General features: G+C 45.0%; 1 protein-coding gene across 2 annotated transcripts in view; it reads left to right on the forward strand.

Annotated features, from left to right (window-relative positions):
* Window positions 1–7,809: 7,809 nt before the first annotated feature.
* PDE6A (phosphodiesterase 6A) overlaps window positions 7,810–16,501 on the forward strand; it is a 44,560-nt gene continuing 35,868 nt past the window's right edge. The window contains exons 1-4 of one of the 2 annotated variants that reach the window (XM_070414618.1): window positions 7,810–8,283; window positions 14,498–14,650; window positions 15,295–15,384; window positions 15,994–16,134. In XM_070414618.1, coding sequence (XP_070270719.1) covers window positions 7,810–8,283; window positions 14,498–14,650; window positions 15,295–15,384; window positions 15,994–16,134 — 858 coding nt within the window. The remainder of the gene's footprint in view (window positions 8,284–14,497; window positions 14,651–15,294; window positions 15,385–15,993; window positions 16,135–16,501) is intronic. The other variant, XM_070414619.1, reaches the window with a different exon arrangement.

Here is a 16,501-nt window from a genome sequence, read left to right on the forward strand (position 1 = left end):
CATGAATAGACAGCTACGACTGGAACCTAACAGTAATTCCAGGCAGACTGGACAATTTACCAGCAGAATGACTTGGATGCTTTTGAAAACATAGCTAAGAGCAGATATCTCAACAAGCGTAGTCATTAGTCAACTGTTCAGCTGACAGTCTTCTTCACTGTTGACCCAAGAGTGCACTGGAGTGTGTTTTCAAGTTTTCTTTGAAGAATCTTTATATTTTCCCCGGTGTACCTGCTTTTAATTTAAACATAGATATGGCATTCTAAATTTAGGGCCCAAAACATGACTTTGACTTGATTTTGATGTTGAGTATATATTAAGTTGTTCATTCTTCTCCTTGTTTATAGCCTATGGAAGCCCACTGGGTGGTAAAGGACAAAGACTTGTGAAGGAAGCAAAATGGTTAACTTCCTTTCCTTCCCTTTCCAGTGAACCTCGTCACAGTCATTTAAGGAACTCCCTTTCTTATCTAGAGATGACCCTCAAGTTTCTGTCACCCACCAGATACAGAGCTTCCAGAGCCAGAAGCCATATCAGGAAACCGAACACCCGGGTTCACTCCTGACTCTACCGCTTATGACTGGAGACAAATCACTTCGTTTCGATGGACATCAATGTTCTCACCTTTTGTAGAGCCTGCCTCCAGAGTCTTGAGGGTCAAGTAAGACAAGATGGAAAGTACTGTGTCCACACCTATAAGCTGCAAGATAAGCAGAATGGCAACAGCTGCCAGTTTCTGGATATTTACTTATGGATACACAAACTCTTCACATTCACTATCTTATTTAATCCTCACAGCAGCTTTTGACAAAAGGAGGTGTTATATTATGATCTTCCTTATAGGTGAGGAAATGAGACTCGGAGACGTTAGGTGACTTGGCCTAGGTCCCACAGTTAATAAGTGACAGTAGCGTGATTTAACCCAGTTACATCTGACTGCAAAGCCCACTCTTACCCACCACACTCACTGTGTTAGTCAAATGGAAGAATCCACCCCCATGTTTGCCTGGAATAGACACCGATAAAGACTGGCTCAATTTAATAATGGTTATCATGTTCTTTCTCTTATTTCAGATGATTTAATCTATATTACAGATGAGGAAACTGAGGCTCTGAATATTAAATTACTTAATAAGGTCATACAATTGACAAGTAGTGAATTTTGAGGTGGCCTTTAGAACTGGGAAGCTGTCAGATGCATGTGTCAATGACCCAATGCAAGGATGGTTCCAGAGAGGAAGCTTTGGGTCAGCCTATCTCCCTTCCGGTCAGCCACCCAGGCTGCTATTTTGTGCCATACCCCCCTCCCCCCATCTCCCTATGTACACATCCCTGGGACTCCATGGAACTGAACTGTGGTCTGCCACTCCTACCTTACCTTGATCAAAGCCCCAGCTCTCTGCAGTGGGAATCTAAGGTGAAACAGAAAACCAAATCCCTGCTAATGGAGAGCTGGCTAATAATCTGCTTTTCCTTGATAACAGCAGGTCAGCACCCCAGCCAACCAGAACCCAGATTTCTTTACCCCTCCCATCTAAGCCTGAGTATTTTTCCTCCTGTTCACAGGGGTGACTGGCAGCCGGAGGCTCACATTTTATAGCCATTACTCTGTCCCAAACTGCTTTCTAATGAGAAACTAATGGTGTAGTAAGTGGGGGGTGTTTGGGCCAGCAAATAAGTCATTTCAGGACAGAGGCCACTTCAGGATTCACCTCAGCACTATTCCCAAGGACAGTCACTTCCTCTGAGGCCCCAAAATAATGGGCCCTAAACTGACTCCCATGATTGAATGGGTTATTCCTAATTTGCTATTCTGATTCATTCTCACTGCTGTACGTGCTTTCCTTAAACACACACACACACACACACACACACACACATTTATTGTTCTTAGAAACAGGTAACATGTGCAAGCAGATTAAACAAATTTAAAAAATCAGTGTTTACAGTGAAAAGTAAATCTCCCTCCAACACTTCCCATTCTTACCCCAGTGTCCCTTTCCAGAGGCAAACACAGCATCAGTTTCCTATGGTGCCTTCCAGGTTATTCTATATCAGAATTCTCAATTCTGGCTGCACATCAGAATCTCTTGGAGAAATTTTTTTTTTAATTTTTCATTGATTTTTAGAGAGAGAGGAAGGGAGAGGGAGAGAGAAACAACCATTGGCTGTCTTCATGTCTCCCTACTGGGGATCAAGTCTGAGACCCGGCATACGCCCTGCCAAATAATCTAACCTGGCAACCTTTCGGGGCATGGGAAGACACTCAACCAACTGAGCAATACGGGTCAGGGCTCTTGGAGAACTTTTAAAAGATAACAATGTTTGGGTCCCATCCCCAGATATTATGATTGAATTGGTGTAGAGTGGGATCAAGCATTGGTGATTTTTTTAAGTCCTTCCCTCCTCCCAGGAGATTTTAATGAATATCCACAGTTGGCAAGCCAGTGATCTATGCATATACAAGACTATACATTATCTATATATCTATATCTATTTATCTATATCTATAATAAAGGGGACATACAACATACACTATTCTACAGTTTTAAAAATTTAATATTATACCTTGATGATGTTCCATGTCAGAGCATACAGAGTTGCTTTCTGGCTATCTATTGCTCAGTAACAAATCACTCCAACACTTAGTGGCTTTTAACAACAATAAGCATTCTGTTATTTATCATGGTTTCTGTGGGTCAGGAGTTTGGTAAAAGCTTGACTGGTGCTGTCGCATAGAGCTATAGTGAGATAGTGGCTAGAGTTGGGACAGAGAATGGGGGATGAAGCAGCTGAAGGCTGTCTGGACATCTCTCTGCAGGTAGTCTTAGGGCTTCTCTTTGTGTCTCTCTGTGTGGGCTAGTTTGAGCTTCCTCACACCATGGAAATTTCAGGGCAGTCTGTGCTTAAATGACAGCTAAAGGCCTCAAGAGCCAGCATTCCAGCAAGCAAAGAGGATGCTGCATAGCCTCTTACGATCTAGTCTCAGACGTCACATAGCCTCACTTCTATTGCACATTGTTGGTTGAAAGTTATAAAAGCCCACCTGATTTCAGGGGAGGGCAATAGACCCCAAGTCTCAAAGGGAGAAGTGTCAAAGTCACATTGTAAGAAGAACATGTGGTTTGGGAAATATTGCTGTAGTCATCTTTGGCCACAGTAGCTGCATGGTATTCCATTATTTGGGTGTACTGTCATTGATTTGGGACATTCATGTTGTTTTCTTTTCTAAAAAAATATTACAGATAGGACTTTGAACGATTATGGGTATTTTTCCTCTGCCACCTCTGTCCCAATCCCCAGAGGAGGCTTGGCCCTTCTAGATCGCTTGCCTCTCAGGGCCACTGCAAGGCAGGGCAGGAAGCAACCACTCTCAGGCTCAAAAAGACATCCCCTCCTGCTTCGGACCTTTGAGGGAAGTTAGGCTGATTGTCCTGGAGGGGGAAAGGCAGGAGAGCCATGTAGTCAGGGGAAAGGAGATTTTTGAAAGTCTCCCCAAGATCGAGACGGTGCCTAGGTTTTTCAGGGTCTTTGAGTGGCAAGGATATGGGCCTCTCCCTGACATGGGAAGCTAGAGCCATAACAATCGACCCCTGAGCCCAGTGAAGAGCAGAACTGTTGACCTGCCAGGGTCCATACCAGCTTGAACAAGGGCACATTCATAGTAGCAGGGTGGACTGAAGGCCAGAGGGCTTTTTCCTGGTTGGACTGAGTTAGACCAACAGCCCTTCACATGACCGTGGGGTGAGGCAGCGGTCACCATAATTATCAGGATTGAATATTCTGCTAGAATTGTGGGAGTTTGGAACATACAACATTTGATTTGGAGAAAGAAAGGAAATGTGACTCTTACACCTGGGGTGGAGCAGAATTCACTCTTGTCGCAAATATTTAGGTACAGAAAGTGATCTGTTATTTGACATTTCCTGGCTATCACAAGCCGGGCTCCCAGATTTGTTCTTTCAGGGATATGTGCTAGGTTCTATGGGAGCTGGCCATTCAAAATGGAACATGATCTTTGCATTAAAATATTGACTTTCCCATTTATTTATTTTTTTTTACTTAAACTCTCATATTTTTAAATAGCCAGGACAGCTTCTTAAGGAATTTGTACTGAAACTGTTCTGTCTTTCTGGACAAGTTTTTTATTAAGAAGACAAGAATACAATCAGCCCTGGCCAGTGTGGCTCAGTTGGTTGGGTATCGTCCCATGCACTGAGGGATGCTGGTTCCATTTCCGTTCAGGGCACATGCTCAGGCTGCAGGCTTGATTCCCAGTGAGGGGCATGCAAGAGGCAGCCAATTGATGTTTTAATTAATTAATTAATTAATTAATTTTTAAATTTTTATTGTTGAAAGTATCACGTATGTTCCCTCCAATTGATGTTTTGCCCTCACACTGTTTCTCTCGCTCCCTCTTCCTCTCCCTTCCTCTCCCTCTCTAAATATCAATTAAAAAAAGAATATAATCAAGCAAGTGTGTAAAGATTTAACAACACAAATATTCATTAAGAACATCAATATTAGAAACAGGCTAAATAACCAATAGTTGATGTATGTTAAATAAATTATGTTACAGTCACCCAATGGAAATCTATGGAGCCATTAAAAATCACATAGTAAAAGAATATTTAATGCACAGAAATGTTTACATATGTTGTTCAACAAACAAAATATATATTGCACAGACATAGTTTTGTTTTAAAAATTATATTTAGACTAGAGGCCCGTTGCAGGAAGATTCCTGCAAGAATAGGGCTTCCTGCGGCCAGAGCAAAGCAGAGAAGAGAGTGAAACCCACAGAGGCAGGCTTCCCTCCCGCCTCCGCCACCCCACTTGCTTCTCCGCAGCTTTGCTCCCTTCTGCAGTGCTTGGCTTCCTTCTACATTGTCTTCAGTCTTTGCTCCATGCCTGCATATGCAAATTAACCATCATCTTTGTTGGGTTAATTTGCATACTCATCTGATTGGCTGGTGGGCATAGCAGAGTGACACCAATTTGCATGTTTCTCTTTTATTAGTGTAGATGATTGGGAAAGAAAGATGTATATCAAAATATTTTTCTGAGTGGTAACCATTCTTTTTATTTACCTGCATTTTCTCAATTTTCTACAACACAAAGATATATTACTTTCCAAAGAGAAAAATAATAAAAGTTTTGGTTTAAAAAAAAAAAGAGGAAAATAGCCCTAGCTAGTTTGGCTCAGTGGTTGAAGCGTTGGCCTGCAGACCAAAGGGTCATGGGTTCAAGGTCAAGAGCATGTACCTTGGTTGCAGGCTTGATCCTGGGCCCTGGTAGGGGTGCATGTGGGAGGCAACAAATCAATGTGTTTCTCTCACATTGATGTTTCTCTCTCTCCCCCCACTTCCCTTCCACTCTATCTGAAAGCAATGGAAAAATAGCATTGGGTGAGGAGCCCCCAAAACAAAGGGAAATATATTTGCATTACTTCTGCTTTTTACCAAATATCACTGCTTAGCTAACATTACAAGTATGCTTAGCTTACATTATCATAATTAGTGGCTACATTTATTGCAAACTGTCCATCAACCAAAGTCAATACATATACTGCCTCTAATCCTCACAACAATTCTCTAAAATAAGTATCATTGTTAATCATTATTAGCAAAAGAGAAAATTTAGACCAGAGATTAAGTAATTTGCCCAATGTCAAAGTTTTTAAATTACAGGAGAGGATTCAAACTCAGCTCACTCCAGTCCTAAAGCCCAAGTATACCCTTCTACCTGTTGCCTTTCTACTAGTATAAATAATCACAAAGCTTGTTTTTAGGAGCCAATTTTACCTGATTTTTTAGGATTCCCCAAAGTTCTTAACTGCTTTTGAGTTACAGATCCCTTTTAGAATCAGAGCTTTCGAAAAATGCACAGAGGTTAAAATGCACATAAAGACAAACTTTTAGTACATGGCTCATCTATTGATTTAGGTTAGACCCTTACGGTAAAACAAGGAGAACTTCACAGACTCACCACACTCCAGGGACAGACCCAAGTAACTGCAAAAAGTCACCAAGTCAACAGGTGGCTGAACTATTAGGAACTGCTATCAACTCCAGGTTAAGAGTAAAAACAAATGAAATATGGGAGTGCACCAAGGTAGTATAAAATGAGGGGGCAGACCAAGCAGGCTGTTCGAGCAATCCGAAGGGCTAGCTCAGTGGCTCTCAACCTTCTGGCCCTTTAAATACAGTTCCTCATATTGTGACCCAACCATAAAATTATTTTCGTTGCTACTTCATAACTGTAATGCTACTGTTATGAATCGTCATGTAAATATCTGATATTCAGGATGGTCTTAGGCAACCCCTGTGAAAGGGTCCTTCGACTGCCAAAGGGGTCATGACCCACAGGTTGAGAACCACTGACATAGAGGCGAAATCAACATTTAATGCCAGAGAAATGTCCTGAAGGGGGACACTCAGTGCCAAGTTTACCACTGGGGCCCAAGGACACACGGATTACCCACTGTTTCTCAGTATTCCAGTCAGCCACTGTGCCTTTCACGCTCTTCTTGCTTCTGTACCCACTTCCTTCCCTCCATTCTCTTAACTTCCATCCCAGGCCAGTTCCTCATATTTCTGGAAAGGTTGCCACAGCTTCCTTACTAACTTTCTATCCCCAGGTTCAACTTCTTATTTAAGTACTGACGTCTGGATTCTCTCTCCCATACCTTCAATGACAGGGTAATCCAGTTAATCTTGGATAGTTATGATAACTAATAATGATTAAATGATTCCTATTAAATTGAACAGTATGAAATTGCCACTTGTGTAGGATAAAAAGAGTCCAAAGGGGGCAATTTCATATGCTTCAACTTAATAGGCACTGGGTGCATAGCTTTGCACCATTCAGCATATTATCTCATTTAATCTCCACAACAGCCCTCTAAAAGAACTCTGATTTTACAGATAATCAAAGTGAGGTCTAAGGACAAATTAAATACTTTATACAGGTAGCAAATGACAGGCCCATACTCAGTTCCAGGTCTAACTCCCAAAATTCCACCTTTAGCAACTTGGGAACTGTCTTCTTATAATATCTCTGTCCTGCTGTTGTATTTATGAGGGTCCTTCGAATTCAAAAATAAGAGAATCATTGAAATCTAAAGCTGGGAAAGACTTTGATGCAGAGATTGTGAAATAGGGACCCAGAGGTCCCAGACCCACAATATACATGAGAGAAGCTGCCTCAGTGGTTAGCAATGCAGCCTGAAGCTCCAAATTGGAGAGGGAGGCTCTGGGGAAGGGGCCATGGAGAGGAAGGGTGAGGTGCCGGGGGATGGGAGCTGGGTGGGTCTTCCGATTTGCCAAGAGAAGCCAAACACATCTAAGCAGTAATTGAAGGATTCTGTCAACTGTTGAGAAACACTACACAAGGCAGAGAAAACAAATCTACAGGAGTAGATGGTCCCTGTGCCACCTACTTTGCAGCGTCTGCTTCAGTGTCTGTTTTTTTTAGTTGAGCTCACGGCCTGCTCTGTGCAAAAATCTCTTCTCAGTTATTAGTGGGCCAAGGTGAAGAGAGAACTCTCACCTTCTCCCATCTGGGGCCCAGCGGCATCTGGAACACTCTGATCCTCGTAATCCTTCTTCTTGGGGAATATTAATGATTTAATCTCCCAAGCTCACTCCCTGTCCTATGCAGCCACATCTGTGAGATTTGCAGACAAGACCCAGAGAAGTCGCGGTGGAGCAGAACGCATCCGGACTCAGTTTTGCCACAGACGACCAAACTGTCCTCAGAAGGCTAGCCTCAGCCCCTCCACGGAAGTAACCACTGAACTTCCCGGCCATGGACGAGGTGACGGAAGAGGAGGTGGAGAAGTTTCTGGACTCAAATGTCGGCTTTGCCAAACAATATTACGACCTCCGCTACCGAGCTAAGGTCATCTCAGACTTGCTGGGGGCCAAGGAGGCAGCCGTGGACTTCAGCAACTACCACCCGCTGAGCAGCGTGGAGGAGAGTGAAATCATCTTCGACCTCCTGCGGGACTTCCAGGAGAACTTGCAGGCTGAGAAATGCATCTTCAATGTCATGAAGAAGCTGTGCTTCCTCCTGCAGGCAGACCGCATGAGCCTGTTCATGTACAGGGCCCGGAATGGCATCGCGGAGCTGGCCACCCGCCTCTTCAATGTCCATAAAGATGCTGTCCTTGAGGAGTGTCTGGTGGTGCCCGACTCCGAGATTGTGTTCCCCCTGGACATGGGCGTGGTGGGCCACGTCGCACACTCTAAAAAGCTCACCAATGTCCCCAACACAGAAGAGGTACCCTCTTCCCCATAGGAGGGAGGGCAGGGAGGCATTATTTGCGGGGGGAGAGGGGGGTTCTGGGGTACCTGTGGGAGGGGGAGCTGCTGGCCACTATGACTGAGCTGGTGATGACTTGGTGCTTCTTTTTATTTATTTACTTATTTATGACTTTTTATTTGGGGAAAAAAACTTGAGAGTTGAATTTTAAAAATAGTACAGAGAACTGTATACCTTTCATCTAAATTCACCAGCTGTTTATATCTTGCCACACTTGCTTTATGTCTCCATTCTTTCAGATCCATTTGGGAGTCAATTGCAGATAAATGCCCTTTTAACCTTGGGCTCTTTGTTGTGTATTTCCAGACCAGGAAAAGATCTTAAGTATCCACAGTACAAGATCAAATTCAGGAAATGTAACATTGGCACAATACTATTATCTAACGAACAGTCCTATTCCATTTGGCCAGTTGTCTCAATGGAAGCCCTGTCTCTTGTCTCCTTGAATCTGCAGGAGTTTCCCAGTCTGTCTTTGTTTTCCATGATGCGGATGTTTTTGAAGGGTACAGGCCAAATACTTTACAGGAATGTCCCTCCATGTGGGCTTGTCTGACACGTTTTCATGCCTAGATTCAGGTTATGTGTTTCTGGCAGGATACCACCGAGGTGAGGTGGTGCTTTGCTTCGTGCATTAACTCAGGAGACAGGATGGCAGTCTGCCTCATTCCTGGACATGTTAGCATCGAGCACTTGGTTGAGCACTTGGCCCCTTCTTCTAAGAGTCCAGTATTGTGTGGGATTCTACTGGCAGCTCTGACAAAGACCTCTTTGATCTCCGGGGGTAAATCCCTTGAATGCAGCTCTCCCCATAGCCCTCTGCCAGGGCCAACTCCTACTCATCCTTCAGATCTCAGCTTAAAGGTCACCTCCTCCGGGAAGCCATCCCGGATCCCTGTTACAGCCTCCTTCCTAACACCCATTACCACAATAAGTAAGTCCTGGGGGCCGGGGACCATGCCTGCCTTTTTCTTTTCTTTATCTCAGGACCCAGAATCCAGCAGATGCCCAGTAAACACTTGGCATGAAAGATTCACAACCAGGTCGTATGGCATACAGTGGACTCTTGAGCAATACGGTTTGAACTGTGCAGGTTTTAAAAATCCACCTATAAGTTGACCCATGCATTTCAAACCCGTGTAGTCCAAGGGCTCAATTCCTCTAACAAATTCTCACCTGAGACAATGTTTGCCCCACGATAGCAAGGCCCATGCAGTTCCCATTTATTGCTAAACCAGGAGCCTGTGTTTGGTCATTTCCAAGATCCAGCCTCGAAGTTTGTGTCTCTGTGCTCATCTTACCTCTGACTTTATTTCAAATTAAGGATTTTAAGGTTAAAAAGAGGAGGAGCCATGGGGCTTCAGAGATCATCTCATTGAACTTTTATTCAGTGAGTGAGAAGCCTGAAGCCAGGAGAGCTTGAGAAGGGGCTTGCTCAAAGTCACTAAGGAGTTACTGCAGGCCCAGGACTTCACATCCATCCATGAAGAATTCAAACGGGTCATCTTTTTGACTCAGATTCCTTGGCAAGATAAGCAGCACACACTTGGGCCTGTGTGGGAGATGGTTTTCTTTGAAACACCCTGGGCGGGACCTCCCGTGGAATTCCTCTCTCCCTCATCTCCCCTGGACACCCAGGGCCAAGGGTAACGGTCCTGCACCTAGGGACCTTTCCTAGGGACTCGCCTATCACTGGATTGGGGGTGTTCTCCCTTCAAGTCTCTCTAGATTTTAAGTGTAGCCAACACGGATTGTCACAGTCTATGACACACTCTGACTATATCTGTTTTACAGAGGATGGAACTGAAACCTGGAAAGATCAGTTAAGTAACTTGGTCAGGGTCCTGCAGAGAGAAAGGGGCAGCGTGGGGATGGGAACCCGGGCACCCTGCCCTGTGCCCACACTCTTCACTGCCCCACTCTTCTAGACCTCCTCCTTATCTGTAAGATGACGGCACTGGGCCAGGTGCTGTTTACCAAAGGTCACTTCAGATCGCACGGCGGAACGTTAGGGTGTGGAGCTTTGAGGTCTGATCTGGGGTGAACCATGACTCAGTCACTTTCTAAGAACATGGTCTTGGCCAGTGATGGTGAACCTTTTGAGCTGAGCGTGTCAGCATTTTGAAAAACCCTAACTTAACTCTGGTGCCGTGTCACATATAGAAATTTTTTGATCTTTGCAACCATAGTAAAACAGAGACTTATATTTTTGATATTTATTTTATATACTTAAATGCCATTTAACAAAGAAAAATCAACCAAAAAAATAAGTTCACGTGTCACCTCTGACACGCGTGTCATAGGTTTGCCATCACTGGTCTTGGCAAATCATTTAGCCTGTCCGGGCTCACTTCCTAATTTATAAAATGGGTGAGAATACCTACTTCGCAGTGCTGTTGTAGGATTAAAGGAGAGAATTGCTTCTCATCTAGTGGGGTTCTGGACACGTTGTAATGGCTCATAGTGGCAGCTCCTGCTTCTTGTTACTGTTATTACTGTTTTGTTGTTGGGATGGACGCTGCGCCAGGTCTGCATGGGACTTGGAGAAGAATCCAGTCGTGCCTCCTTGCCCTTCTGGAGCTTTCGATTTAGATCCTATTTACAGGAAAAACAGATAGCAGAGGTGCCGAGAGCTTCTCTGGGCCCTGGTGTTGCAGGGCTGAGAATTTAGTTCCCTGATTTCAAAGATCCCAGTCCAAGAGTTTACTGAGCCCTGTCTAAGGGACAGCCTGCCACTTCCTGTTCCACCTCAAGGTTCACTCTGGAAGTCATGCCTGTGTTTCTCTGGAAGTTTCCCAGCCTTGGTCAGTCTCTGGCCTGGTGGCTCAGGCCTGGCGGTGAAGTCAGTGCAGGTTACCAAGCCTTGTGTACTTGGGCATTTGCATGTGTTTGCTTCTCCTGTTGTTCCTGCTTGAGAAATCTTATTCTATTTGGGGCTCTGACAGTGACTGGGGATTGAAGTGGGGGCAATGTTAGGGGACTGAACCCTTAACTTGTGGAGTCTGATGATAGCTCCAGGTAGATAGTGTCTGAACTGAACTGAATTGTAGGACACTCAGCTGGTGCCGGAGAATTAGTCGGCGGTGGAAAAACACCCACACATCTGGTTGTAGAAGTGGCATAGGAATGTGGTGATGTGAGATGAGAGTAAAGGAAAGCAGTGAGTTTTTCCTAGTCACGGACAAATCCCATTCTGAGGACGGTCCCCTCAAAGACCCTTATATCAGATATCCAGCTTTCCTGCTCTCTTCCTCCTCCTATAAGACTGGGAACCCAGCACTCTACATCAGAAAGAAACTGCAAGGAGAACCTGTCCCAATACTCTGCTTTTTACCAAAGAGGAAGCTGATGCCTGGAGAGGTTTCAATTACTGACAACGTAGTGATGGGCCCCTGCAGCCACTCAGAGAACAAGTTTCTCCCTCCCAGGGGCTCCAGGGTACCACTCATCCCATGGGGGCACCCAACATTATGGTTGGAATTGTGGGTTCATGTTTTACATGATGTCCCCACTATACTGTGAGAACCCAGTGAGGACAAGCTCAGCTTTCTTACTAGTCTTGGCATATCCAATGCCTCTGGCAAAGTCAGTGCTCGGTAAATATGAATGAATGAATCAATGAATCAATGAATGAATGAATCAATAATCAATCAATCAGTGTATTAATGAGTGAATGAAGTCACTATATCACGTGCCAGCAAGGAATTGTCTATAGAACAAGAAAAGTGACAGTTCTAGGTGGCAGGTTGATATGAGGGGTAGTGAGACAATATATGTAAATTGTCTGGCTCTGGGCCTAGTACATCATCATTATTCAATAAACAGTAGATCTCATCATGAGACACAATGGAGCTTGGCACTGTGAATGTTTGAAAACAGGAACTGAGGAGTCTGGGAATGAGAGGCAGTGTTGCATTGCATTGGAATAAAATCTACACCCTGTACAGTGGCCTCCAAGGCCCTGCCAGGTAGGCCCTGCCCATGTCTCTCACTGCCTTGCCCTCCACTTTCCTTCTCCCACCCTGTGCTTCAGCCACAATGGTCTTCTTTCTGTTTCTCAGATCATTGTCCATGTCCACCCTTGCACCCCCGCCTTTGGCCTTTGCCTTCTCTGTGTTTCCTGCTTTGAATGCGCTTCACTTGCCTGGCTCCTGTGAGTCCTCAGCTCTCAGGATTACCTCTTCAGAGAAGCCTCCCTCACCATCTTTACTAACTACAGTAGCTTCAGCCTGCCACCCCTGTCTATAGCATCACCCCCCTTTTCTCCTTCAGAGCAGTCACACAACCTGGAGGGAGAATGCTTAGTTGTTTATCCACTTCTTGTCTGCCTACCCCATTTCACCAGGGAAAGAAGTTTACCCATCTTGTTCACCGCTGTAGCCCAGGATCTAGAACAATACCTACATACTTACAGAAGGTGCTCTGTTCATGTTAACTGAACAAATGGATGACTTGGGGTTTTCCCTAGCTGGGTGTCTGATTCCTAGACTTTAAGCAATAAGCAATCTGAGCTAAATGGCTCGTAAGGCCCCTTCTGCCTCTGATAATCTGAGTTTCTATGACACAGTTTAGAACACTTTATATGCTGAAAATGTAAGGATGACAACAATTGTGCAAGTGCCAGTCCACTGGTAGCTGTATTATGTGTAAAGGACATTCCAGGGATGAGAACTCAAGGGAAAGATGGTAACATCAGCCTCAGACGCAGGTGAGGCCCAAACACTGTTTTCCCTGGTAGAGGTGAAGTGAATATTGCAAGACGGATCTGACCTCATGAAATGAGCCTGAGCGTCCCCCACGCAGACCTGGGTTCAGGGATTTGTCAGTGTCCTTAGAGAAGGACATGGAAAATGCTCTGTGGCTAATGCCTCTTTGGAGGTTTTGTTTAATCCACGGATGCTAATTCAAGTACAGCATGACAGGCTTCTCTTAATTCCTTTACCCTTCGCCTGGTTTGAGACACCTTCGTTGACAACAATGCTGTTGCCAATTTATTCAATCCCACTGCAGAGCATCTCCCTCTGAACTTCTGAATCGAGAAAAGACTCTGCACACTCATTTCTTGCAAAGCTCTCTCAGTTGGCTCTGTGAAGTACACCTCCATTCTCACAACAGCATGAGCTGGGCATGTCTGGGCTGGCATGTATTCCAAGCAATGCTGACAGTTGGTAAACCTTACAGTGTTACCAGGAAACAGGAAGGTGGATTCTTCTGGAATGAAGACAACAATTTAGGATCTGTCTCCTCTTTCTGACCACACAGACGGCACCGCCCTATACTGGTCTCCCAGGCTGCTTTAGGGGTGGAGTGTGTGTGTATGTGTGTGTGTCTGTACTCTCACCGCTTTGAGCCAACCACTATGTCCTATATCACTATTACTGATCTATCAATGTACTGGCCTGACATTTAGTCTCCCCTGTGTCGCCAGTGTTCAGCATAAGGCCTGATGCATAGTGGGCCTCCCATTCAGGTTTGTAGGAGGGGGATTTCCATGGGACTGGCTGTGTGGCGCTAGAACTGGACTTCAGAAAAGCTGAAAGCAACGTATTCTTTTGTTCAATGACCTGGACCGAGGTCTAACCTTATCCAGGCTTCCCCAAAAGGCAGCAGAGCTGGGGGCAGGTTTTGGAGTCACACACACCCAAGTAACAAGTAAAGTTAACCTTCTCGAGTTTCAGTTTCCCCTTCTATAAGATGGGGCACTCATGGTCCCCATCTTGTAAGTTATCGGGAGAATTACATTGAGATGGTGTAGGTGAAGTGCCAGGCTCGATGCCTGCTAGCAATTGTGCTTATTATACTCACGAAGGTCTTCTTTTCATTAAGTTTCTGTTTCGGGCTTAACTAAACCTTCTCTACCCCTCCCTCCCCAGGCAAAGTCAGCCCTGCAAGGCCCCATCCCAGGGCTCCCGCGTGCTTTGCTCTCATCTCCTCCACAGCCCTTCACAGGTGCATCTCGGGCTTTCTTCTCCTACTGGACTCCAGAGGTTTTCAGGGCAGACATTCCCTCCGATTGCCTTGCCCTGCTGAAGGGGAGACGATGGAAATGTCTTCATCCTCTTGTCAATGGAGAACAGGGAGCCCCCTCACCCCATCCCTACCATGGAGCTCTGAGGCATTTTATTGTCTTTGCTCTTCATTTGCCCACCCAGCTTGCCTCTCTGCCTTCTTTCAGGATGAACATTTCTGTGACTTTGTGGACACCCTCACAGAGTACCAGACCAAGAACATCTTGGCTTCCCCCATAATGAATGGGAAGGACATGGTGGCCATAATCATGGCTGTGAATAAAGTGGGTGGGCCCCACTTCACCAAGAGCGACGAAGAGGTAAGAATGCTTTGGAAAGTGTGGGGTGGCCGTGCTAGCCCATTCTCCCAGCTCATGAAGGCTTCTGAACCTTGCTGTTTGGCTTGGCCTCGGTTTCCCCATCCGTAAGACAAAGCGGTTAGTGTGACGCTCTCTGAGGGAGGCACGGCAGGATCCTGGGTTTGGAGCCTGGAATGTAGGGGTGATTGTTCTGGCTCTGCTAATATCTAGCTGTTTGACTTGGGCAAGTTACTTAATTTGCCTGAACCTCTGTTTTATTTTTTTTTATTTGTAAGAAATAATGACGCGGGGCTTTCCCTAGTTGGGTGTCTGATTTCTGGGCTTTAACATAAACAGTTTTAAAACGGGGATTACTTTACAGCTTTCATCTCTTGGGGTATTTGTGGTGATCAGATAAGATAACATACATAAATGGCTTAGCACAGGGACTGCAAACCCAATAAATAGTAGCTACATTGACATTCTATATTCTATGAGTTTTATACTCTTATAATGCAACATTCTGCGAGTCAGCATTCCACGGTCCATCTGCTCAAATTGCCTCTGATGAAGCTTTTAAAATATTCATGTGTTTGCTGATGGTAGAAGTGACCAGAGGAGGGATTTCTTCTCATCTATTTCCCCACATGCTCTTTGATTTTCAGATTCTGCTCAAGTACCTCAATTTTGCAAATCTAATTATGAAGGTGTTCCATCTGAGTTACCTGCACAACTGTGAGACTCGGCGTGGCCAGGTAGGGAGTTTGGCTCACGGGAATGGGCTGGACACGTGTTTTTCTTTTTTACTGAACATTGATGTGATCAGGAAGGTGGTAAGAACCATCACACAGTCTCTGCCCAACACCCCTGGTGTTAGGAGGTAGTGGATGTTTATAAAGCTCTATTCCAGAGTGATTGTATGCGCCAGTTTTCAAGTCAGATATCTTGGATCTGAATCCCTGCTAAGTCACTTACTAGCTCTAAGACCTGAGCAAACCACTTACTCTCTCCAAGCTTCAGTGTCCCCATTTGTAAAATGGGGATCATTACGGTTCTACCCTCAAAAGATTATTGTATAGAACAAGCACTCGTGCTCAATCAGTGTTTGTTATTCTCCTTCTCTTTAACAACCTATCATATCAAAGAAGTGGAGAGAGTGGTAAGCTGGCCAATGATTTCACCTCCCTGGACCTCAGTTTCTCTGTCTATAAAGTGGGGATGATTACCTTGTCTCTATCTCAGCATTATTGTGAGGGTGAAAGGAGATAAACTCTAGAGAACTTGACAGAGTTGCCATTCTCCTCTAGCTCAGTGAACTGCTGCTTTGTACCTCAAAAACGTTGACTGTTTTGGTGTTTCTGCAGATACTGCTGTGGTCGGGGAGCAAAGTCTTTGAAGAGCTTACGGACATCGAGAGGCAGTTCCACAAAGCCCTGTACACGGTCCGAGCCTTCCTCAACTGCGACAGATACTCTGTGGGGCTCTTGGACATGACCAAGCAGAAGGTGAGAAAGGAGTGAGCCTTTCCAAGAACAGGTTAAATATACACCGAGAGGGGCCAGACTTGTGTCACCCAGTCATTGGCACGGGAGGATGTGGACAGTTGTAGAAAGTCTGTCTCAGTTTTACACTGAGGAGAGGAGCACCAACATTTAAAGGGGGGAAGTCAATCTAGGGCACAGGTGAGTAAAAACAACCCGCATCTTCCGTCGTCAGCTAGAAAAGAAAGTGTAGGTGAGAAGGTGTAGGTGAGTGATAAAGAGATTTCTATATATGGTGACAATCCAGAAAGAAGAAAGCTGCCAACTTCAGGAATTCTCAGAAAATGCACTCAAAGGTGGGCAGAAGCCTGTCCTATGGTTCGGAGAGCCC

This window comes from Myotis yumanensis, unplaced genomic scaffold (genome assembly GCF_028538775.1).
Source record: "Myotis yumanensis isolate MYYU_CA2020_CCGP unplaced genomic scaffold, mMyoYum1.0.hap1 SCAF_5, whole genome shotgun sequence".
Classification (NCBI taxonomy): Eukaryota; Metazoa; Chordata; class Mammalia; order Chiroptera; family Vespertilionidae; genus Myotis; species Myotis yumanensis.